The 27,271-nt window shown below is 35.7% G+C and overlaps 1 protein-coding gene across 12 annotated transcripts in view; it reads left to right on the top strand.

Moving 5' to 3' along the window:
- LOC138703582 (histone-lysine N-methyltransferase 2C-like) overlaps nt 1-27,271 on the top strand; it is a 235,804-nt gene that overhangs the window by 102,593 nt on the left and 105,940 nt on the right. For all 12 annotated transcript variants that reach the window (XM_069831570.1, XM_069831573.1, XM_069831575.1 and 9 more), the window contains 10 exons: nt 4,103-4,238; nt 7,968-8,071; nt 8,182-9,220; nt 9,941-10,251; nt 10,611-10,782; nt 11,870-12,154; nt 12,933-13,098; nt 14,623-14,953; nt 18,459-18,618; nt 21,038-21,246. In XM_069831570.1, coding sequence (XP_069687671.1) covers nt 4,103-4,238; nt 7,968-8,071; nt 8,182-9,220; nt 9,941-10,251; nt 10,611-10,782; nt 11,870-12,154; nt 12,933-13,098; nt 14,623-14,953; nt 18,459-18,618; nt 21,038-21,246 — 2,913 coding nt within the window. The remainder of the gene's footprint in view (nt 1-4,102; nt 4,239-7,967; nt 8,072-8,181; nt 9,221-9,940; nt 10,252-10,610; nt 10,783-11,869; nt 12,155-12,932; nt 13,099-14,622; nt 14,954-18,458; nt 18,619-21,037; nt 21,247-27,271) is intronic.

The following is a 27,271-nucleotide window of genomic DNA, read 5'->3' as shown; positions in this document are numbered from 1 at the left end:
GCAATTCACAGTTTTCTTATATTATTGTTATTTGTAGTACTCATTCTGGTGCGGTATTAATTGAAAGAATAAGAGAGAAGATTATGGCATTGCATGGAGACATGTTTCGAAATTATAAAGGAAATAATAAAAAGTGCCATTGAATTAGCTCAGTACTCGTAGCTTAGATGGAAGTTTGTTTCTCTGTGCCTGATAATATCAGTTTGCTTTTGTTCTTGGGCAAGTTGCTGTTTGTACAGTGTCAGAGGACAGATTTTTCATGTTATGGAAGTAGGTGTTCATATCTTCAGATTTTGAACAGGAAGAGGTTTGCTTAGCTAGGATATTACATTCAGTATTATTTTTTTCTTTGCCGAGTTAGACATCCCGTTTTCCTTCTTTAGTTGGAATGTCCGTGTCCCTCCCATTGCTCCCTCTGCTGCTCGAGTTGATGTTGACCGCTGTTTTGTAAAATTGTAGTGGTGTTGGTTTTTTTGGTTTTACTTTTATTTTTTATTATTTTTTTTCCTCCAGATGTTTTTACATATTTCATATATTTGACACTTTTGCGTTACAATGGAATGATTCACCTATGCATGTGTTGACTAATGCTGTACAGTTTTTTTGTAATCTTATGTTGAGTGACTTTGTTATATTTTTTAAATTATTATCTTGTAGTTTTTATAGACACTGTTATGACAGGTTCTCGAATTTCAAATTATAATTTTTCTTTTGTATTTTTGTTTGGTTTTTGACAGCTATATTAATAAGCATAACATTTTGATCAGGATACATTAGCTTCTAAGTACTAAGAGTTCTGAAAACTAATTATTATTGGCACAGATAATGGACTTCTTTTTGTTGTAGTTAGCAACTAATGGAGTGGTGAAAGCAGTGTATTTAATAATTTCATACAAACTTTTATGAGAAACATTAAATGCAAGTGGCCAGTTCCTGTTAACTGTTCAATCTTCACATACCAGTACGTATTACCTTGTTTGTATTGTGTTTATCAAAAATGGACGATACAAAAGAACAGTTCAGTTCAAGTGGTATGTAATTAATGTTATTTATGACCAACAAGAATTAGATTTCAAAATCTATATAGTTATAATAATAATAATAATAATAATAATAATAATAATAATAATAATAATAATAATAATAATAATCTGACAGACAAAGCAGGAAACAAACTGCAAAAAGTGTGATGCAGTAGCCCTTGAAAAGTCTGGGTATTTAAGGGGCCTTAAAAAAAATACTCGAATTAAAGCAATAACGCAATAATATACAGAACGTACTTTGTTTAACACTGTAGTCTATTTTATTTTGATATTCATGTGTATTCATAACCTATATGCACAGTGTTTACATGACTTATGTGGTAAACATTAATTAGAAATTGGAACAAGCCGGACCCGTACAAGGTACGAAATTCATCTTACACTTCTTTTTCCATACTATCACGAGTGATGTCTGAGTAAATCTTTCAGTTAAGAATGTTACAGTTTTTCTGCTTTGTATCTTGAACATAGACATTTCACGCAAAAAATAAAAATAGATAATTTGATCAGTAGAATTAGTTGCAGTTACTAAAATAATAGGTGTGTTACTTAATGGAAAACCATTTGATATTAATTATTTGGTGTCGGATTGAATTCTTAAGATTAAACAGAGTCGTCATTTATGTTCTCCTTTATTAAATTATGACTAATAATTGTGAGAATATTATTTGATCCTGTAAATATGTTACATTGTAATATGGAGATTAAGTTTCATGCAGTTCATCATTTAAAGAAACGGCACATGTTGCATCAGAAATATTCAGAAATTTATGTAATTTATATTAAAATATTGCAAAAAAAATTGGAAGATGTTCTGCAGAAAGGAACTAATATACACAATACTATAACTGACAAATCACAGTTAAATTTCAGTGCCTGTGAATGACAAATTATTATTAATAATTCATTTTCGTCCATCAAGAAATTAGTCCTAATTTTTTTTTTATTGATTTCAGAAATGTAGAGTGAACAGAGAGGAACAGAAATGAAGACATACCAATACACTCATTACAGGAGTAGTAATTGGTCCTCTTTCTTTTTCCAAAAAGTTACTTTTTAAAACAGTGATGTTGCCAAGTTTTTTTTGACTGTCACATCAGTTGCAGCTTGTGAAGTAAGACACCAAATAGCTGAATAGATAATGATGTAGAATTGTTTGTGACAATCCTAGGTTCTGAACAGTATATGTGCTCGTTTTTCTTTTATTTTTTCAGTCTGTTATTTTATAATATGCTGTTATATTGATACTTCTGAATTTCATATGTGTTTAACTCGCTTATACCAGACAAGACATAGTTTCGCTGAATACAGGTTTAATTCAGTGAAATAATACACATTTATTGCAATTATTATGTAAAATCGTTTAACAGTAAAATATAATAAAGTAAAAAAAGAAATTCAAAATAGAGATTCGAACTTAGAACCTCATGCATGCAAGTGCACATTATCTACTTAATTGTCTGGAGTCTTTATCAGCTGTAACTGATGTGGATGTGTATTATATTGAATGATTTCGTTAATATGTGTGTTTTGAATAGCAGTTTAAAATAAACTATTAGCAGTAATGTTTTTGGTAACATGGTAAAGGGCCACTGGCATAGCTCAGTTGGCTAAGGTGCTTGCCTGCTGATCTGGAGTTGCATTCGGGCGCAGGTTCAATTCCCGCTTGGGCTGAGTACCTTGTAGAGTTTTTCTGAGGGTCCAAAATACTTAAAATATTTATGAGTGTAGGACAAATGTAATTAAGTTTATAATTAAAAGTCATGGGATGTAATTGTGAACTTTTAGCACTAAGAACTGGTCCTTCAGCATTTTTTGTTTTCTTGTAGTTTATTAATAGCGAAATTAATATCTGAATTTTTATAGTTTTTTTTTTTTTTTGGTCTTGTGCCATTTATTTGGTAGTTCGTATTAATATAAATTTTCTCTCTTGGAAAAGAAAGCATGCTATGGTCAAAATGTAACTGGTGGTGTAAATGATACCTTGGAATTTTATTTTTGATTTCTTGTGGTGTGCGCATTCATAGATTAATCCTAATCGTAATTTTCTTACATCTGAAATTTAAGAAAAGAATATTTGTGCTTAAAACATTAGTCACAAAGTTATTGAAATTTCTCGTAAACCTTCCTGAAATGTGACTATATCTACATCCTTCCGAAATTCAAAGTACTGTACATACATACATACTGCTTCTAAAGACATAGACATTAATCAAAGAACTTTTGGCACTTGATAATACCTTAAATAATATATCATGATAATAATATTTGGTACTATTTCATAAAAGATAGTTTCTTTGTATGAATATGTAATACTTTAATTTAATTGTTGATATTAATTTATACGAAAATGAAGTTTATAATTAAACCTGCAACACATTTCTTCAAATTAGGAACTCTACTGTTAGCAATTTTATACACATCCCACAGTAATTTTTCTCTTAAATGTATAATTGTCTGAAATTGACTACAAATTCTTGATATCTTAATCTCTAAGAATTTCCTGTTTATTAGTTAAAAAAAAATTGCAGTCAGACAGATCCATGGTATCTAAACAATCCTGTTACAGCCATATAACATGCTTCACTTTGTGGCTTTGGTGAGAAATTATATGTAGATCTAGTTTTGGTGAATGGAATGGTTTTTTTACTAACTATTGTAAGAATAGTTACGATTATTGCAAATTTTCAACCAATACTTTTTAAACATTGCATTTTGCTTAAGTAAGAAAGCCAGATTAATACTTATATTAAAATCATAGATATGAACTAATTAATTTTCATCCAAAACATTATTTACAGTTTTAAATTTTCAGCTTGATTTATGTGGAAAGATATATTAAAGTAATATTTAATTTGGAGATAATTAAAAATATATATGTATGTTTTTAAACATTGTCAATAGAACTGAGTTCTATTTATTAATTACGTAAAATCAGATTTTGTGCTTTTGCATTTCAGTTGTAAGAGTTAATATAGGAACTGTTGTCTAGAAAAATGTTGGTTGAGAATTTGTAAGTGCTATCTGCTAAGTTTAAAGTGCTGCGTCTATGTTGACAGGACCAGGATAAAATCATGCAGCAGCAGAAAACTTGTCGGGAGGCAGAACAAGAACGTCAGTGGAAACAGCTTCAAGCATTGAGACAGCAACAGGCACAACAGCAGCAGCAGACCATACATGAACAGAGGGCTCAAGGTACTGCATAGGAAAAAGTACAAATTTCATACCGTTATTAGTCTGTTGGACACTTACCAGATCATGTTATAGTGATGACAACATTCCAAAGCTTTAAAGGCTGGTTCACAATAAACCGGAATGAGAACCAGAATGAAAACGAGAAGCAGAGGACTTGAATATGAACATTTTTGATTCTCAATAAACCGAGAACGTAGACGACTATGCATATCGATATGTATGTCAATAACGTTATGTAAAGTCGATATTACGCATTCTGATCTTAATTGTGTATAATTGACCAATGGCGTTCTCTCATGAGTACAAGGCAGCCAACATAAACACAGGTTAACCAACTTCGAAATTTCAACTGAAACATTTCGTTAGGTACGGTACTATAAATATGCCCATGCATCTTTATTATCACAACCTATTTTAAGTCTACCATAACGTAAAATAATTAGAGAAGAAACATTTGTAATAGAACAAAAATGAACACAACAGTAGTTATTGAATTGAAACGTGAATATATAGTGTGTAATACAACCAATACAGTAATAAAATATGATTCTCCTCTGATCGGTGTTCAAAGATGCAGCTATTAAAAGCCACGCATTCTCCTTCATTTTCTCATCTTTATACGAGGCACGTCACTTATCGTAAATGTGAGGATTTCAATATTAGAATCTCATCAAATAAAACTTGCTCCATGATGCACAGCACAGAACAAAATAATGCATAAGTTATGTCACGGTCTTCTTGCTACAAAATATACGACGACAAAATAGCTTTTAGATGGTAATAGAATGAATCTAGTGGGCTGTGATCAGAAATGTGAATGCCAAAGTTCAAACTTGGCCAACTCTCCATTCCCGATCTCGGGCTCTGGCAAGCTTTTCGTTAATTGTGAATGCTCACATTTAAATGTACACATTTTAACAATTTTACCGTTTTCGTTCCGATTCTTGTTTCCGGTTTATTGTGAACCAGCCTTAACTCATTCACTTATGAATCAAATCAAATTACTTACAACAAATATTGTCCCTTATTAGTCCACCACTGTGGAGTAATGATTAACATGCCTGACATTGAAATGAGTGGGCCCGGGTTCAAATCCTGGTTGGGATAATTTACTCGGTTGAGGTTTTTTCTGAGGTTTTCCCTCAACCCATTAAGAGCAAATGCTCGGTAACTTTCGGCGCTGGACCATGAACTCATTTGACCAGCATTATCACCTTCATCTCACTCAGATGCTAGATAACTATAGCAGTTGATAAAGCATCGAAAAATAACCAATTAAAAACAATGACATAAAATTGATTAAATAAATGGAACATATTCAATCCACTGCCTTTATTATAACACCTTCACACAGAGGTTTAACAAATGTAGCGTAATGTTGAAAAATGTTGTCTAAAATGGGTTGTTGTTGTTTTCTAATGCCAGGCGTTTGACAATAAAGTCATTTGACCTCTTGCACTCCAATATTTTTCAAAGATATTATCATGGTCAGCCACTGAAGCACAGATTTTGAGGTGTTCCGAATCCATTTCTTGGTTTGAGTTGCACAATGGGCAGTTAGGGGACTGATATATTTCAATTCTATGCAGGTGTTTGGCCAAACAATCATGGCCTGTTGTCAATCTAAATGCAGCTACAGACGATTTTCGTGGTAAATCGGGAATTAACTGTGGATTATAATGCAGAGAGTTCCATTTTTTCCCTTGTGATTGTGTTATCAAATTTTGTTTGTTGAAATCTAAGTATGTAGATTTAATAAATCTTTTCACAGAGAAAATGGGTACAAGACTATTCATGAACCACAGAAAATGAAAGTGCTGGTTGGGATTTTTCCGAAGTTTTCCCCAACTGTATAGCGAATTCTCAGCCTCATCTTTCCAAATACCATCAATATCACCCATCCCATCGAGGCTAAATAACTGAGTAGGTGATTCAGCATTGTTAAATAATAAACAAAAAAGAATGTACAACAGTGGGCAGAATCACGTTCTGATAATCGGTGGCACGAAGCTGCGGCCAGTCAAGCCTCATTTGAGTTACGTGCTGTTGTTTACTGTAGGATTATTCTAACATTGGAAAGATTAAGGAAAATTGTGGACGGAAGTAATGAATGAGAATGGGAACGATCAAGAAAACTGGAGGCTGATATCTCACACTCGATCCCCATAGTCAGGGACACGAGAACGGATGATGATGACGACGATGATGTGCAATATAGTACAACACAGTCTTACTGCGTGCTACAGTTTCCATCTTATTATGAGCTTATTATGCATTATAATTTGTTGTATATTTGGTGTCATACGGGTTGTCAGTGGTCAGCCTGGACTAACTCTTTAGTTGTCAGTTTCTTGTCCTTGGATGGAGGTGTCCATCAATTGCAGAACAATTCTGTGTCCAGAAATTGAGAGTGAATGTCAGCAAGTGACATACATACCTTTCTTCTAGAGGAAATGTGTTGTTCAGCATTGTCCGTTATAATCTCGTCTATCATAGCATATGACTGAACTGTACATAACATAATTGAGTCTCTGCTGCCATCTTGTGGGTGGGATATTTACTTAGTCAAGCCTGTAACACTTATAACTTCTACTCAGCAGATATCCCTACACAACCATATATTCACACGTTTCAATATGCCGACGACACCGCATTTTTATCAACCGCAGAAAACCTACCATTTGCAATCAATAGACTACAAAACTTCTTAAATAATTATGAAACATGGACCTACAGATGGAAAATTAAAATCAATCCCCTTAAAAGCTCTGCAGTCATTTTTCAAAAACGACAAGCCCAACTCAGGACCCGACTCAAATTATTCAATACATACATCAACTGGACCCCAGAAATAAGATATCTGGGAATAACTATGGATAAAACACTAATTTGGAACCAACATGTCACTCAGTTAACAGGAAAAGCCATGGGTAGATTTCTTCAATTATATCCACTATTTAAAACTCCAGCATTAAAACATAAAACTAAATTACATGTCTATAAAGCCTTAATTCGAAGTATTATAACATACGCAGCACCAGCTTGGGCATATGCTAGCAAATCCGTCATGAACAAGATACAAGTTTTCCAAAACAAAATATTGAGAACCATTCACGGCAGTGGATGGGGAACAAGTACACGACAACTTCATGATGACCTCCGAATAGAATATCTCTCCGAATATATACAAAAAATCACAAATAAACTCTATCACAAGGCAGCACTCAACAACAACAAACTAATAAATTCTCTTGGCAGATATGATATAAACAGGAAATACAAACATCGCTGACCCAAACAACTACTCGCATAAACTCAATCCATCGAAATGACATCCACAAGATTTATACTATACTCACTCAGAGCCACCTACCATAATTGAAACAAATTTATATTCCGTTGGACGCATTCGTGTCGACGGAATTTAGATACCATGCGGATACCAAAGATTATAATATGCTACATAATTGAAGAGGAAGGGTTGATATCAACTGAAACTCTAACCAATCAACAAGATAGACGACTTGTGTGTGTGGTTGAACAGCCACCACAACATAATCTTATTGACCAGTGTTACCAATAGTCCCAGTCATTTTATCAACGAACTTTGTATATTTAATTTTATAGGCAGGTGGTGGGAAATGTGTTTCACTGTCATTCATTCTCATCATATGTGCATAGGGGTAATTATAAAAATTAATTTGTTAAAGTTCGCATTTTTTTATGTAGCGATGGCACGTGTGCATCGTCAGATGAGTGCAGATGGAGTACCTTTCTCACCTGACCAGGCTGTGCCTCCTCTTACAACTCAGTTGCAAGTTTCAACTGCTCAGGTAAATATTTTTTATTTTCTAAATATGTTTTACGCATTTAAATTATGGTGATACATTTTGAAATAAAATATTCATATTTTGAATGATGTCTGATGATTATCTATGCACAGGATCCGAATGTAATGGCTCCACTTGCTTCTCCATCTCCTGGATCAAGGACGCAGTTCCCAGCCCCTCAAGCAAAGGTGTCTAGGGTTCATACTCCTCAGAGCCCAGGCAGTTCAGGTCCATTTTCACACCCTAATCTTCCTCCTCCACCATTGCCACCACCCCCTCACTCGGGTGTTCGACAGGAGATGATGGTTCCAACTCGACCAACATCTCTAACTCTTCCCCGTGGGGCTCCCACAGCTGTGGTTCGTCAGAGTGTTACAACACCAGATGCATTCACTGCCACACGCCTCCCATTTCCAACAGGATCCCAACCACAATCACCATTCTCTCCACAGCCACCTCAGTCCCCACATGAACAATTTCCACAATCACCTGTATCTTCAGTAACACCCACCACACCACAAGCAACAACACCACAGACCGATCCTTTCCAAAGAGCTTCGGCAGAGACACCAACAACTGACCCATATTCACAGCCACCACACACACCAAGGCCTCAGTTTATAACCAGTGGGCATCAGTCTCCTTCTGTAACACAGAGGAGCCCCATCTACGTGTCCACTCCACGTCCTGGTTCAGACCCCTACGCACAGTCCCCAGCTACTCCTCGTCCACAGTTCAGCAGCCCTGTCACCAGACCAACTCCACAAGTGGTGTACGCCCCTACGAGAGTACAGCAGTCACCACAACAGCAAGGTGGCCAGCAGCAGCAAGATCCATATGCGGCCCAGCCTCCAACACCAAGACCACAGCCAGTTGATCCTTACACACAGCAGATTGCAACTCCAAGGCCTCCGGATCCATATGCAAGCCAGCCTCCAACACCAAGACCACAGCCAGTTGATCCATATGCCCAGCAACCACCTACACCGAGGCCAAGGACAGAAGGCGAGATATTCAGTCCACAGCAACCACAGCCAGGGGCAGAAGTGAATAGACAACTTCGAGATCTGTTGCAGCGACAGCAACAACAAATTAAGAAGCTAGAGCAAGACCAGGTTGTGCAAGGACAACCCAGACTCTGGAATCAGCAAGGTAAGTTAAGGAAGAAAACAATAGCTTTGTTTAGACTGTATGCACAACACAATTATTGTACAATCTTCATTTCATACAAGAAGACTCTGCATGTAAACAAATGTACGTGTCTGAAGCCCTTCCTATTAGCTGCAGGACAAAGGACCTCTTTATGGCACCTAGAACGCAACATTAATTAGTTCCCTCTCTGGAAGCACACCTTTTTGTACATTTTCGAAGTTCTAATGGCAGACTTCCTGTTTCTGTAAACACAAGGAGAAAATACGTTATTTGAAGCAGTTGGAAAAGTAATTAAGGCTATCAAAGAAGAATGTAATTTGTAGATGGGATCGATAATGGACTGTTGACAATGAGGAGTGATAACATAATTTGGATGTTGTGTAATTGATGCATTCACTTGTTTTCCTAATCATTGCCCAATTGATGCATACGTTTTGCGCGTCTTAAAGAGCATCAGATTGGCTGTGGTTGGTAAATAGCGCTGTTGTTAAATGCATTTTTTTCTCAAATCAGCAGTTAATAAATCGAGACAAGTTGATTGGAGATTCACGTTCGTACAATGCAATGAACAATCAAATAAATCAGACATCAACTGATTGGCGATCAGGGACTGATATGATTTGCGTTTCTGCAACCGGACCTTAATAACAGTATCTTATATTTTTACATTTTCTGATTTACGAATTTGTGATTCTGAGTTGTATATTCTGTAAAATGCAGAGGGCCAGGCAGCTGGACAGGATGCTGGACTGCACCCAGCAATCCAGCAGCAGGCAGCCCAAGTGCAGCAGCCACAGCAGCAGCCTGCTGTTCATTTCGAAACACAAGGAGCAGTACCACTTGTTCAGCCACAACAGCAGCAAAGTTCCACATCGCCACATCCAGCTATTGCAACAAACTCAGATGGCACATTCCGTCAGCCTTTACCTCCTGCTCCAGCGAGGCCGAGACTGCCATCCCAAGGCAGTGTGGTCATTCGGGGCCCACAAGTGGTCAGGCATCCTCTGCAGGGCTTAGACCCTCGGTTGCAGGTAATATGTAACTCTGAGCCATTGCCATTGAATTACCCACAGGCACTTGGTTCATTCAAAAGGATCCATTGTGCTATCACTAGATTGAATTTTGACAAGCAGTAACCAGCAAATTTTACAAGGAGTCCTCTCATACAGGGAAAGGATTTTTTCTTATGTGCTATAAATCCATAACTCTGGCCTCCCAGCTATACTTTCTTTATGAAGAAAGTTGTGCCAGGATTTATATTGCCTTTAAAAGTCTGTTGTCCTCATCTGTATATCGTGAGAATTCCATTTTGTTTCTGTCATTAGCAAAAGTAACTAAATTTTTGTTTGTTAATAATAAATCTTCAGGTTAGGAAGTCTCCATGTTTCAGGGTGTGGACCCTCGCACAAGATTGCTGCTGCAGCAACAACAACAACGTACCATTACTAGTGTACAAGGATATCCTGCACACATTGTGCACAGGCTGGCTGGACCAACCAATTCCCTGGATCCATATGATCACTTGGTGCAACAACGTCAGCAGCAGTTGGGATTTTCACAAGGTATGTGTGCCAGTTCTGAATCTTCTCAGCACGGAAAATTGTCTCCCTAATAACATTCGCATTTGCAGAGATAGAACTATTGCTTTGAGGAACAAATTTGCTAAGAATAGAAAAAGCCAACAACTCACAGAAGAATTCTTATGCCTAATCCCCCTCCCAGGGATAAATTAAAAGAGTTGGGTCAGCACTACCAATTGTGGCTTCGATACATCTATTGTCGGACCATCAGATCTATGCCCCTTCAGCGCTGTCGTCGTTCTTGGAAAAGTTAACGCCTCTACTCACCCCATTCCACCCGTTTCTCTCCCACTATGTCAAACAGCAGGCCACGAACCTTGCCGAATAGGGATGTTGCCAAACTTCCGTCAAACAGTGTCATGTCTCTTGAATATTGCTTATAATAATGTAAGGTTAATTATTACTTATTCATAATTTAATTTAAGTAGGTCTAATGACGCTGATTGACTTACGCAAAATGCTATTACTTGCTTAATAATATTTCTTTCACCACTCCGTGCTACAGTATTCATGTTGAGTTGACAACACTGGACTGCAAGTGCAAATAAACTGTCCTGCAAGAAGGCTCAAAATTGTGAGTAGTGGGGGAGAGAACGAGAGAGGGATAGAAAAGAGAGAAATAGGAATACAGGGAGAGAAATGAATTGCCGAGGCTGAAAAGGAATTAAGGTTCAGTTCGCATATCTTAAGGGGGCACAGATCTGATGGTCGGACTATAAATAATTCACAACTCTGGACAGTAGCTGCATAAATATTTACAGGAGACCATATGAAATCATTTCTGCACTTGGAAGTGAGACATGTAGCAAGAAGTAAGAACTAAGCACTCACACAAGAATATCTTGAATACCTTTGATTTGTTATGTTGGCAAAGTAACCGAAATGAATCAGTTTTGAACAAAATGATGTTTTTATTTGTATATAAACTTTTTCCTTTCATATTTACTGCAGTTTGGAAGTGTCCCGATTTTTAAACAGCCACCTATGTAAAATTGCATATATTATTATTTTCTTCTGACTGACTGTCGTAGAAAATGAGTATTTTTAAGAAGTTGTAAATTTATTGCAGCTGGTCAGACATCAGGTACCCCAACTCAGATGACACTTCCATCCCCAGCTGTGTCGTCAGTTGTTGGCATTTCTGCGCAACAAACTGTGCAGCAGCCTGTGGCCACGCCATCTGCAGTCCAGCAGGTCAGTACAGTGACCGCTGCAGCTGCCGACACACAGGAGATCCCTGAGAGTGTGACTGCAGAGTTGGAGAAACTCGAGCAAGAGGAAGGAGGAGCCATGGTCGAAGTAGAGGGCGTGGGTGCCATCTTGGCAGAGCTGGGTGATGACAAGGAATTGCTTGGTAAGGATTTATCAGTTCATTTAACATTGACACAGTGTTTGTTATTGCAGTTGACACAATTACTGCATCCAGTCTGACCCTTTCTTGATCAGAGTAGTTAATTTTAGGGGAATGAAATTAACTTCGACATTTGGGTGGATTTCAAATTGCACAGTAGAAATCTCGAAATCTTTCTGAGATGTCCATGAATGGTAAAAACTGGGCTACACTGGAAGCATGTATAATAACTGATTAGCTCAGTAGTTCATAGTGATTCCCAGGATTTTTAAAATTCGTTACGGAAGTTTGAAAAATGCTATCGTACACAATTTCGAGAATATCTCCACTTTCTGCCATTCGTCCTTATATACACCTCTATTTTTAAGTAAAAATTATTATATTTAATATTTCGTATATAAACGTTTTAGAAGTGAGCAAGCATTGTTCATTGATTCAGAAGGAAAAGCTGTGAATGCAAAAGTAGATGGGCAGACAGATCATTGTAAAGTGGTGACATTTTTCGTCACACATTTTTGTAGAGTCTCTACAAAGTAAAAGCAGACTTTCATTAAAAGAGATTTCACTGTATGTATATTTTATCCTAACATTTAGTTGCAGGCAATTAATAAATGTAAATGTTACTTGTATGTGAATTGTTACATTAAATTATAAAAGTACTTTATATGAGTTGCCATGTAAATAATTCACATGGTAGTTTTCTGTTAGAGTATTGTATCATTAATACTGATTTGTCCGTGTGTGTCATCATTAATACTGATTTGTCCGTGTGTGTCACCAGAGATGGGCAATGATTTCAACATACTTGAATATGCTGATCCAGAACTAGACACTGTAACTGGTGGTGAGAAGACAAACATTTTGGACGAAAATTTGGATTTAGAAGAAGAAGAAAATAGTAAGGAAGAGCACAAAGGGGTGAAGAAGGAATTACCAGATAAGGACAGGTAAACAATGTTTCTAAAGAAATGTGTTACATGTTATAATTTTTTATTTTGTTTGCTGAGTTTTTTTTTACCATTTGTCTGAACAAAGTTCAGTGAGGTGAACATCTGTAACAATCTGTTCGGACAGAGTCAAGAGGTCTTTTAAAACAATTCAGTATGTTTAGTTATTATTTGTTCTGCCATTGTATAGGAACTCATTTATCAGTATATTTATTATATTTTACGTGTTACAGAAATTCACTAAAATAGTCATTGCATTGAATTTGGATTAAATCATCATTGTATATTGATTTCAAATGAAGACCAGTTAATTTTTTACTAAACATTATTACAATTCAAGTCCATAATTTCCATATAAATTGACTCAAAGATACTGAATATGAAGGAAATCAGCCCCATAGTTTAGGAAGTGTTGTTGAAAATTGTATTTCTGTAAAATTCTCGAAATTTGTTTTTTATAAGCATCAGAGTAGACCTACACTCTGTATACTCTATAATACAGTGGAACCTCAATGCATCGTTCCTGCTATCGTCGTTTCCTGCCTTTTTCATTCGCTTTTTTGGTCCCGGAAATAGTCCCATATAAATAACGTTAATTTTTCCTGGTTCCATCGTTCTTTGAATTATCGTTTTATCGTATCGATCGTGAGAAATCACAGGCCCGACGCCATATTTTCCCGCATGGATAGTTTGCTTTTACTTTGAAAGGGCGAACTTATTGCTCTCCATCATTATCTTTGAAGCAAGAGGATGCAGAAAATTGCAATCCGGAGACTGTGTCAAACTTCGCGGAGAAATGTAAATGTATTACGCTGCCATGATACGTGACGCGACTTGTCATCTTGGTGCAGCGCGCAAATTCTCCATGTGCGTTTGGTATAGTCTTAAGAACTATAGAATTCAGGCATAAAATGTGCACGAAAACTAAAATTGCAGATTTTTTCTGCAAGAAATAGTGTACATAATGTTCTAATAAAGGTGCATTCAGTGTAATCACTAACCATTCGGTTGTTCATTTTATATCCTATTTCAGCAAACAATTGATTTTTAATTGCAAGTTTACAAACAAGAATAAAATATTACGAGACACGTTCATTATGATTTTACATTATTTATGATTATTTTAAAAAAATAAATGCATCAATAATGTAGATATTCCCAGTTAAATTGTCTAGAGAACAGTGGGATACGTTCATAACTCTGTTGTGTCTATTATACATCTAAATACGGTAATTTTTATGGTTTCCCAGTATTATCGTTTTCCCGTATTTTTCGTTTTTATTCCCTGTTCCCCAAAAAAAACAATGGTTCGAGGTTTTACTGTATATAATGAGAAAATAAAAATGCCGTTGTTGTTGGTTCAAAGTCTAAGCACTTGACAGTGAAACATTTGCCGTCTTGCACTCCAGTATTTTTGTATGAATAAAATAAAAAAAATATATTTTTCTTTTGGAAACCAGTGACAGTCTTGTATGTTATGTAGACTTAGAAAGTATTTTCATTTCTTTCATTCACTCTCTTCAGTGGCAGCAGTGTGGGTACTAGACCTGATAAACCTCCGAACCCAGTTGGGAGTAGCAGTGCTGGAACCATTATCAAGAACGAGGCTAGCAACTCCACAGTCACGCCATCCACAACTGTGAAAGAGAATTCTGTTGTGGCAGCGACTCCTGTGGTCACACAGCCCGCCACCACCCCACAACCAGCAGCCCAAGTTGTACAGGCACAGCCACAAGAACTGCAGCAGCAACCACAGCAACCCGCACAACCACAACAGCAAGTACAACAACAGCAGCAGCAGCCGCCACCACAGCCGCCTTTGCAACAGACTCCTGTGTCCCCTCTCACGCAACAGGTAGTGTAAAATCTAGAAGTGGTGGAACTTAGGAACATTAGGGATAGAAATTCACAAATGTGGCTCCTCTCATTTGATTGTCATCAATCTTGATCATATTTCTACTCAAATATCTTTGGTTATGTTCATAAAAATTGTCATCGGCATAGCTTTCTTTGGGAGGAAAGTTGAATTCTATGCTGTATGTTTACGCAGATATAACAAGCTTGAACTCTAAAGTGGTTGTAACTCTTCTGGTGAAAATAACAGAACTTGTACTTACAGATACATTGGGGTGAAATTTTTTCAATTTTGTTGAAAAAATTTTTTTTTCGTTTTTAACATTTAAAAAATGTGAATGTTTCAGAGATACTCTCCACAAATTCTCATGCTCCTTCAATCAGCTGTTTTGGCCAACATTTAATTGAAGGGTTGCATGCTCTGAGTGGCCCTTCAAGCTTTTAAACTCAGTTTTCTCCGTTTATATTTTTCTTACATTTTGCATTACTAAAAATGCTGCTCCTCCAAAAATTTTGTACTGTGTGTATGTTTTTTTAAGGTCTTCTTAAAGGTGTGCCTAACAAAACTTATCAAAATTTTCCTTTAAACTGGAGGAAATAGTTTTTTTCTGCTAGACATCGCAATTTTTACCTGTTTTTTTATATTTTACTATATAAAATAATTAATATTTCTTAGCTCTTGAAGAATAATCTGAAAAATATAAATACCAGGTTATGTTTCAGGGAACTTGAACGGTATGTGAAGCAGATTTCAGGCAAAAGTTTTGAAATTTGTAGGAGGAACAGTGATTTTTCAAAATATTTACAAAAAAAAAAAAAATAATAATTCATGTAATTTTGTACCAAATGAGAGGACATTTTGTACAGAGGCTATTTACATACAGCATGAAATATGTACAAATTTTCAAAGAGAGTCAATCATTCATAAAACAGTGGCCAAGTTGTTGATGCGAATCAAGGACACTGGTTCTGTGCAAGACAGACAGTGTTCCAGAAGACCATGAACACCGATTCTAGCCGCACTAACCAAGTGCCCTCATAAAAGCTCTCAACATTTATCAACAGTAATCTCACTAGATGTTTTGATTTATCTAGAGAAAATCAAAACTCGAGTGGGATTTAATTGACTATTATACGATTAGAAGAAAGTATATAAAGATTAGAATTAACGAAGTACTCCAATACAATAAAATATTAATTGACTTACGAAAATACAACTGTCTTCAAATGTATTATTGTACCATCTCAACATTACAAATATTACGCTAGATGCATGCTGGATGGCAGTAGTGAGCAATGCCTTCTCATCGAGAAGTTCTCGATCTATTATACACGATGGCAATGTTACTAGTCAAGACGGCTTTGTTGATTCAATTTCATTTTTATTAAAATGCAACATTCCACTTCAATTACCCGAATCCCAGTAATCAACGTCACTTGCCAGATGATTTTCAATAAATCTTAATATTAAACAATCTCTGATACGTGACTATCCATAATATCATATAGCAGAAGCTATAACATAACCTAACTAATATACACAAGTGTTAGAAAAGTTTTAATTAACGACGATGACATAAAAAATAAACATGAATAATTTTAAAAGGAATAATTATTGAATGTACAATTTTCAAATTTGAATGTGGTTGGTGGTTCAATTGATGTTACATTGGACGTGTGCGTAATAGAAGTGGAACTCGTTGATTTAGGCCTACATGGTGTATTCAACTTATTCAGGATTTCCGAATTGTGCTCTTCATTTATTTGTAAATCGGATTTCAGAAGATGCATAGGTATGATCAGTGATTTTTATTAATTCTTGTTCTTGAATACCAATGCGAGTCATATTTGAAACTGCTGTGCATCGACTGGAGTGGTTTGTAATTATATATATATTTTTTTTTTTGACATCCAGACCAGCGCAGTTTCAAATGTTGGCAAACAAAGAAACAAATGCTAGGGACGCGATAAAATTAAACAAATGCTAGGGACGCGATAAAATTGTGCGATAAGCAGCCATGATTGGTTGAAATACGTCCTTTCGTACCGTTTTATTGGTCAAAAGTAGTATGACGTAGTAAGAGTGTAATAGTCAATGGAACACAATGTCAGCAAAAGCAGTGTGCTCCAAATTCTGCACACATCATTGACATCCATAGAAGCTGCAGATGTTACAGCACCATACTGAAGATGACCCAAACTGGCGATTGGAATTTTTTGCATCTGTGTGTGTTCGTGGCCTTCTGGAATGTTGTCTATTTTGCACAGAACCAATGTTCTTGAATCGTGCCAACAACTTGACTCTCTGTCTGGATTCTGGATGTTACCGGTTGAATTCTGCAGCTGTTTCTCGGTAGCTGCATTCACCCCTTAATAAAATGGCTTCCACTCTTTCGGCTCTCGTTAACATGTCAGAAATCTGGGAAAAAAGAAAATAAATAAATTTTACCAATGTAACCTGACTTTTGGTCCACTCTGTATATTACTGGAGATGAACAACGAGTGAGAATGCAAGACTAATAGCATCCGCAAAGCCAAAAACCTGCACAACAGTATTGCCTGTCAACTGCTTGTAAGCAAACGTAAAAGACATCGGGACTTCAGGAGTGATCAATTCTCGAATATCAAGCAGCTTTAATTACTGGGCCCTTATTAAAAAGACTAGGAAATTTTTTTTCGTATGTTTGAGATCAAGTATACAATTTCAAGTTAAAAAAAAAAAACTTTATTTAATGCTATGTTTTATGTTTCTTAGAAATTAAAATTTATTTGAGAATATTTTTTTTATTTATATAACCATAGGTAATACCAGAACGTTTGATAATTGTGATACTGTTTTCTTTTGCCTTTTTGTATCAATTAAACATCTCTAATATTATTTATTTCAAGTTACGAGACGAGACTCGAAAGACAAGAACAGCGGGTGAGAGCTGCAGTTAGCTTTGCTCATCTCAATTAGTTTTGTTCATCTCTAATCATTACTTATTTTTGGTCTAGAGTGTATGGGTTTAGTTTTTGTTTTGTTTACATTGAGACCCTTTCTAAGAATAAATGGAGTATAGGAACGATTTTTTTTTATGTTTGCTAATAAAATATTACTGGCTTTCATAGTCAGTTTTAACACTTCAAAGCTTAGCTTTCATAGTGCTGTTGGTTATTTGATAAATAACAAATAATTTAACTTACTTTTATTCAATTTAAATGCTTATTTTCATAAATAGAAAAATAATATTAGAAGCATATACTGGTTATGTACAAAGAGTCCAGTCATTGAAGTTTATGCAAGATTAATTAGCAATTACATCTATTTAAGCCTTTCAGTTCATAATTGAAGTCAATTATCTCATTTTTTGGTGTGCTGTGCAGAAAGTGGTGGTTCAGTCTTCTGTTTGTCATCTTTTTTTTTATTACAGTATTTTGAAACAAGTCAGATTTTATTTCAGCTCGTGATACAGAGTTTGTGTGTTCAGAGAGCATTTTTATAATAAATATGTTTTATTCCTTAGCCTGCAATAGGTAGACCAGTTGTTGCTGGCAGAATGGTTTCGCCAGATGGCGGAGTTGCAGTGAGCTTCCAGAACACATTCCCACCAGCTGTGTCGAGTCCAGCTGTTGTTCCTACTGGGGCGGGCCATCTTCAGCGGTTAACTCCAGGGCATTTACAAGGTATCAGATTTGTATCAGAATTTGTTTTCGTAATGTAAAAGCTAGTTACAAATAATAAATAAATAATAAATGTTTATTTAACTTTGATTATAAATAAATGCAAACAACAAACAGCTAAAAGTTACAAACTGGAAGTGAATCATGAACCATAGGGATGAACGAAAATTGATTGAAAAATGCTGAGATGCAGTTCATAAGGAGCACTTTTCTGTCATAATCGAAAAGAATTATTACCATATTTACGCGTATAATGATCGCACGTTTTTTTTTTTTTTTTTTTTTTTTTTTTCAGAATAAATGTGACTGAAATGTGGTGTGTGGCTGTTATATGACACATTGAAGTTTAACAACATAAAACATTACAGCATATATCATTACAGTAGAGCTTTAATTATCATCTTTACTTCGTTCCGTTATTTAAAAGATAATAAATCATTTAAACCCATGTTATTGCTACAGGTCATAACTTTGAACAAATGTATGTAAGAAATGTCACACCTTAATGCCTCAAACCTCCGTAGAACAAACACTATATAATGATAAACTTTGCTGCAATGATAAAGTTGATTGATTCCAGCATATTTCCTATATTTTCCATTACTACAACTGTGGTCACATTTTAGAGAAATCCTGATGGAACAATAAAAATATTATTATAACGTTTTTAATTTACTTGGTTTTCATGTTCATTATTTCTCTTTTCACTTGTTATCATGTTCTTAAAGATGTTTTTCATTATTTCGTCTACTCTTCCATAATTTTGTTGACCAATCTTGGCATTCTGTGCAAAGAATGTGTTACAATAGAACTCTACCTTCTTCAAGGGTGTATTACCCTTAACAGGATTTTCTTTATGGTTTCTGACATTGTCTTCCTGACTGTCACGCCAAGTGCCTTCCACATTTGAGTGTTACTTGTTAATGATGGCAAGTGTAACACTAAAACACTTCCAACATTCAGAAAGAAATGCAAAGAAATAGAGGACAGTATTGCAAGTGGTAAAATTAATCCTGAACCCAAGCATTTAATGTCTCTAGTATACCACCTGACCATCTGTTTGTGCTCGAAGCAGTAAGAAACTTAGTTGCTGGAAACTTTAAAACCAAAAGACAGAGTAGCATTACTGATAAAAAATGCCTGAATGTTAAATTAATTTGTACATCAAGTAGGATAATCAAATGGTGAGTGAATGTTGTTTCAAGTATGTAATGTTGTTTTATACTTATTTCTATTATATTCTATTTCAGAACATAAATAACACTTTAACACAACAATAAACCTGATATAACAATACAGTTTTATTTTACGATTAATAGAATTTCGTTGGTAATGGTATTAAATAGCGAATTTCAATCAGTAAAATAACAGCATTAAAAAATGGTGTTAATCGAAGTTACATTGTATTTTTTTCGTCTTTTGTAGCAGATATTGTTAATTAAATTACTAAATTTATGAATGTGAGGCATATAATGAAATAGAGCACAAAATAGGGAAACAGGTTGTGAAAGTCTTTTTCTTTTTGTTAGTGATTTCACTTAAAAACGTGATCACAATTGACCAAAGTAATGAGTAAGTTCAGTTCCTCGACTTGAGTGAATAGAATTATTCTCAGTGTTTCTCAATAAGCATTTAGTTTGTTGCAATAAAAACCCATCCAAGAATACCTGTAGTTTCTATCATTGCAGTAGTACTGTAATATATAAATTTAAAAATTATTAGGAATAAGAATTAATTTATCACATTATGTGAGTAGAGTGATGGATATATGAAATTAAAAACACCTCCAGTCAGAATTTTTGTAGCTCATTATTGACAAACAGGAAATTTCCATACAGCAAGAATATAGTTTATGATATGCGTACTAATATTGATACATCAGCTAAAAGGAACAAGAAGTTTCTAAAAACTTCTCAAAAGACTGGAAGATTTTGTACTGTAATACACAAAACAGGTCTACTGTTTGCATTTAGGAAAAAAGATCCGACTAATCATTATTCTTGATGGAATATAGGGTTGAGCTTTTGAACTCTAGGACTGCAATTGGTGAAAAGTGTATCCAAACAAAAAACATGTGGTTGAAGTGACTGAGAATAATCCAAGGAAGATCATAATGAGTTTGAGGGCAGCTTTATCTTTCACTTTGGCAAGGGAACTGTTAATGATCTTATGTTACAATCTCCCCTAAAACTCTTCACACAGATTTCCACAGCAGGCAGGCAAATATATGCTAATTCTAAGGGTATGAAGACATTACTTGGAATGTTACATTAAGAATCTGTGATGCATTATTTCGAGAGGGTAGTTGAATTGGCATCTGACATGAATGTCTAAGCTATCACGTGATAACCTTGTGCATTCATTGTGTTTCGTCAGCTGAGTGAGCACTATCTACTCACAGCTGTGTGATGAATTTTTGCAGTGCAACAGCAGCGTGTTCAGATGCGGATTGGCCCAGGCATGGTTCCAGCTGGTGTTAGGGAGGGTCCAGCTAGAGTTGTTTCTGTGGTTCCTGGAGGTCCAATCATTCAGCATTCTGGGGTCGGAGTCAGTAGAATGGGTCTGGCTCACCCCCCTCCTCCACCCCCCTACCCTGGGCCCCCACCACCTTATCCTGGCCCATGTCAGCAGGTGAGTATGTAAGAATAAGATGGACAGGTTTAGGTGATACATAACCCTACATTGTGGTTGTTTTCAAGACTGTACAAACTCGAGTAATCTGCTCTTATTGGTATTTTTTAATACCGTACTTTGTAAGGTTTATTTTAAGTTCGTATGAGGTCATAATTAGTGTCCAAAGCTACTATTTCAGATTTTGGCCCATTCTGTCCTCACTTTTGTGAGAATTACTATCTGATCATATGGTCACCATGCCACAAGACCATTTCTTACAGCAACATAGGACAATCCCAAGACAGACATACATGTGGTCACAATGGATGGGAGATCAACATTTTCCTGTTGTGAATTGAACAAAGTTATGCTGGAGTTGTATGTAAAAATTCAATAACTTACACTAATTTTTATAATAGATACTAACGTCGTGCATTACAGGTGCTATGTTCAGTTCAAGTTTGTCGAGTATGGCAAAGTTCGATATTCGCCCTGCAGAAGGAGGCCTGTCGTATTTGTTCCACCTCGTTATAAAAATATTCTCTGTCCTCCACTGCCACACTTTCGTGTTTTAACCACTTAAGAATTTTATCATAGATCTTGCAATTAGTTTTTCATATGAAATAAGACTAAGTTTGTAATGTCTTGGTTGCCTGTCTCATGTTCGAACATTGCAGAACACTAGTAGATACATTGCTGCAAGCTAAGCTAGCTCTTTACTTAGAGTGACAGACTTTGGATTAGCCAGAGGTCAAGCCCAAATGAATACAGAACTTCTCATCTTTCCATAACTTCCTGAATGGTCCCTATAAAATTGAGTACTGACAGCAGAGACTCAAAAAGCATGGGAACTCCACTCCATGCCTCCTGTGCACCTGAGTGGAAACTTTTTACATATACTAGATCGTTCAGAATGTAAGTTCCAATTATGTGTCATACCCGAAATATTGCAGGATAAGGGTTTTAAATTTCCCTTTGTCCTAGAGGGTGTGACAGTCGATCTGTGAAATAACTTTGCAGATTGAAAGGGATGATAGGATACACTTAAATGAATAGAAAACCAATATTACTTTTTGTGATTAAATGCACTGTTAATTAGAAAATTAAGTTTGAAGTTTCAGCAGTCCAACAACATCATCGCTAACACACTTTACTCGTGATACAGATGTAAGAGGTCAACGAACTCGGTGTGTCTTGGTAGGTGAGCTACTCTCTGCCTCAACATTGCCACTTGTTCACATCGTGCAGTGGCTTGAAATTAGAGGCTTTTAAAATTAAATTTACACGAAAACCATCCACGCTATTGAAATATGCCAGAGGGATATAGTAATATGCGTTACAAGAGCGGTATGTTGAAGTTTTCATGTTCGAGGAAAAGTTTGAAAAAGCGAAACGTAGTTGAGCTTTTTTAATTTCCGAGAATTGAAAGAAAACATACTGCTCGTGTATCGTACATTATTTTGTGCGAAGATCATTTATTACATACCTGAAAGAGGAATTTCTAATTAGTTGCAATGAAATCTTCATCTTGGTTTCTGTTCAATGACGGCAATTTTGGAAAACAAAAATATCTATCTTCAACATTGTTGCTTTAAAATGTTTTCTGTGTTTACTATACTCCAGCAGGCCGTGATATACGTCTGATTTTTTTTTCCCCCAGTCTATAAATGTGAACTTAAAACAAACGGCTTCCTTAATGTTACATGCATCACGAAATGCAGTAACTTTAGTGGAGTTGTAGAGTTTACTTAATTTTTGCAATATTTAAAAACAATAATTAACAGTGCAATTTAGGTGAAATTGCAGTGGTAAGTTTCCAATTTATAATTATTACTATATTGAACGTCTCTAAAAATAATATGTTAAAAGCCTAAACAGTAAAATCAATATGTCACTTAAGCGGCAAGAAGAGGGAAATTGTTATGTGTATTCGGTTGGGAATACTGAATGTGGAATTTTAGACTTACCGCGGGTTGGTTTTGTGCGGAAACTGAGCAAATACGCACGATCTCGCACAAAATAATTTTTCATTAGATTTCCTATCGATATGGACAAAAATCGATTTTACTCACAATTGTTACTGAATAAGAGGTTGTTAAACATTAAACTTTTGGGGGGGGGAAACATTTTTTTTTCTGAAAAAACTATGAACTTTCCACCAATATAATATATTTTTGTTACTTACAACATGAGCTTTTCGCTCTGAAAATCTGGAAGGCTATTTCACTTCCACTCTGAATGTCTATAGAGAGCATAAGAGAGCTAGGGGAGAGGGGCGAATGCTGGCAGTTTAGAAATGAATATGCAATAGGAAAGTTAGCCTGAAAGTCAACTACGTACAGTCTTTCATTTTTTGTGGGCAAAGGATATGTGAAAATTCATAGACGATTATTAGATGTTTATGGCCTGAATGTTATGAATGTTTGTTGAAATAGTGTGTCAATTTAGGAGCAAAACAAACTTCATTGTCTGAATGTTGGACTGCTGTCTGTCACAACAGATTATGACATGGCACTCTGATGGTTTCGTGAGAGAAGGTAACCGTTTGGTTGTCAGGCTGCTGATTCAGTAAAACATTTACATCAATTTTGATATCCTTAAATGCTGCGAGGTTTCTTATTGATACACTGTGAATGCCACGAAATCACTGATGTAACTATATGGTCGGGAAATTCATGAACATTCCCCCTACAGCCATGATTTCCATCTTTTTCTTTATATATTATATGTTTATTAGATTTGATTCCTTCCATTTGTTTGGTATATTTCGTTCATTCAACATATCACTGACTAGTCTGACCAGATGATTCTTAAATTTGCTGCTATTTTATTTCACTGATCCCTTATTGATGCTTGCGGCTTTTTTGCTTTTACCTCCTCTGTTGTACTTTTGTCTTATGTGATGGCCGTAAATTCATTATACTGTTTCATTGTCATAATTTTCTTTATCATTTACTAATACTTAGTTGTATCTTTTCTTTTTAAATACTTAACAAGTCGAGATTTATATAATTCTCTGATACTATGTCCCTCCATTAATTAAATTTTATATATTTCCCCTGTAGGGGATACTTGATCCCCTTTTTGAATAATTAGCCCTTGATTGATTAATCATTCATTTTTTTTAATAACTGTCGACTTTTATTACTAAATGAAACATTGTTATAACAAATAAAATGGAATTTAGACTTCTTAGAATTCAATTGTTAAAAGAAAATGTCTATATAAATGAAGAAACAAAGGGATCAAGTGTCCCTCATACTAGGGAGAGTTGATCCCTCAACTAGGGAGACTTGTTCCCACTCTTGATTTTACATTAGAACATTTTTAAGACAAAAATTAAATACAATGTTAGCCTAGATCAAGCACCTACAAAAAGAAAGAAGACAAATCAAATTTAAAGGTTTTTAGTCCTGCCGTTCTCAATGTTCCCGGTAAAATAGATGGCTGTGGCAACTTGGTAACACAATCTTCTACATTTACAACACTTTTGTCTATTTGCTCAGGGAAGTAAAATTGATAAGAACCTTCCTTTTTCTTTAAAAAATTTACTTCTACCTCAGAGTCGGGCCATATTATTTTTTCAACTTTTCCCACAAAATGTTTTACTGTCTTTTTTGTGGAGAATCTGACAATCACAAAGCCATTCACTTTAAGCTTTTCACTAGGTTCATTGTCTTCTGGGCTGCTTGATGATTCATAGAAGTCATTGTCATCACTGCTGTCATGAAGACTTATTTTCTCAAGTTCTTCTGAAGAATTGTCAGTAACATCTAGTGCAATCTTTTTTACACAGGTGGCATTTCTATATTTTTTCATGGGCCTACGTTTTTTTGTTCGTGCTATGACGTTCTCCTCAATTTTATTTTTCTCAGGTGTGTCCGTAAGTATGCGACTGCTATCACGTTTCCTTCCCCTGGCAGACTGTGCTATTCTTGGTGCAGCCTTGGGAAATGGTCGAATTTCTTCTGGCGTAAAGTGTTCCTTTGCTTTAGGCAATTTAGTTGGAGTTGTTTGCCCAGATATTTCAGAAGATGAGGCTACTGAATTTTCCACAAGAGGAAGTGGTTCTTTAACAGGGTTTGGTCTATCTGTGACATAAGACATCAAAAACTCATCATCAGTAAAAATATTAGAATTTAATGGCCAAATACCATTTGAGATAAAACCACTCATTATATTCTTTGGAGTTACGGCTTGAGGAAATGCAATCCCTAAGAGCCCTGCAACTTCATAGATTGTTATGGTTTTACCAGGGTTCATTAACATCCAATCGGCAGCAGCAGTATTATAATACTTTTTCAGGGGACCAAAGAGCGACCTATCTAATGGCTGCAGCTTGTGTGATGTATGGGGGGGTATGGTTAGAAGGACTGTACCATTATTTTTAGCATAGTTCACTCCATCAACATTAATGTGGCTGTCGTGATTGTCCATAATCAGGAGCTGCTTGTCTTCTACGGAACATTTTGTATACTTCACAAAATGTTTTAAAAAAAGGAGAAAACTTGCTGCTGTTATCCAGCCACTTGGGTGAGTACACCCACTTGTTTCAGGTGGAGCTCCATGGAGCATTCTGTCTTGCCAATTCACTCTTGGAAAGATAAGGAAAGGGGGTATGTGATTTCCACTGGCATTTACTGCAACACAAATCGTTACCAGAGATCCTCTTTCACCAGATGTCACTTTACCAACCTGTTTCACACCCTTTTCTGCAATTATCTTCCCAGGTTTATGAACAGTAGTGAGGCCACTTTCATCTACATTCCAAATGGAACTTGGAGGAAACTGTTCTCGTGCCAGTACCTCCCTCAACTTATCAAAAAACACTCCAACGGTGTGCTTGTTGAAGCAAGTACTCCTGCTTAGGCTAGTTGCTTCTGGTGTTCTCAGTGACAATACAGGATTTCTTTCCATAAATCCTCTTAGCCAGTCAGAACATGCAGCCTCATTTCTATCCCAATTTTTAGGATAGCTCTTTCTATTCATTTTTGCATATTGATAAGCAAGTGTTTTTGTATTATTGTTGGTCAAACCATAATAAAGACGTGAGGCCATCAATAAATATTCTGTCAATTCTTCTTCTTCTTTCTTTGTAAAAACTTGTGATTTTTTGTAGTCTGGTGTGCAACTTTTATTTGTATTATCTTCACCTAACTTCCTGCACAATCTCTTAAGTGTCATTAATGGGACCTTAAAAGCTTTAGCTGTCCCTTTATAGGTCCCCCCAGCTTTCACAGCAGCAACAGCATTATTCATTGCATCACTGTCTATTGGTTCTCTAGGTTTTCTTTTCTTTTGTATTTGTGTGGCATTTCTGAAACAACACAAAATACTTATTTTAATATATACTAGGCTTATCTAGGTATATATCATTATGCTGGGGACACTTGATCCCAGGAACATGTCTCCCTGATAGTTGTGGGATCAAGTCTCCCACTCAGACATGATTAATAAAACCTCTCTTTTTGGCCAACATAGAACATATTCTAAAAATTGCAAGGAATGTTATAAGAAAGCCAATAGACTAGTGATTTCAATAATTGCTATGAGAAAACTTAACAAATATACATTTAAAATTAATATGCAAATGTTGCTTACCAAATAAACTTGTCAAAATGTCTGGAAATCATAAAACATGTGCTAATCTTCAGTACATGGCACCTGTTCAAACTAGCAGAAACAAAACACAAGCTAGCAGTATAGCCAACCTGTTTTCCTAAAAAGTAACCAGAATAACAAATTTTTGGAGGTAGATTCAAACGAGGGAACAAGTCTCCCAGGGGATCAAATCTCCCTAGTCTCCCCTACTTATTTGAGCTATTTGATTTTATGTATATTTCTTTGGTAATTTTATCCCGGAATAAACTAGGTAGTGATCCTTGTCTGCTAATGATTTTTTCATTCACCATTACATAATCAGTTATTAACTTCCTTCCCCTTTCTTCTCCTGTATATATATATATATATATATATATATATATATATATATAATGTGCTACTTTTGTGTGTAGAATCTTTGTATTATTAAATGTTCAGAAGT

The sequence above is a fragment of the Periplaneta americana genome, chromosome 7 (genome assembly GCF_040183065.1).
Source record: "Periplaneta americana isolate PAMFEO1 chromosome 7, P.americana_PAMFEO1_priV1, whole genome shotgun sequence".
Lineage (NCBI taxonomy): Eukaryota > Metazoa > Arthropoda > Insecta > Blattodea > Blattidae > Periplaneta > Periplaneta americana.
This window is presented reverse-complemented; position numbering and strand designations above follow the sequence as displayed.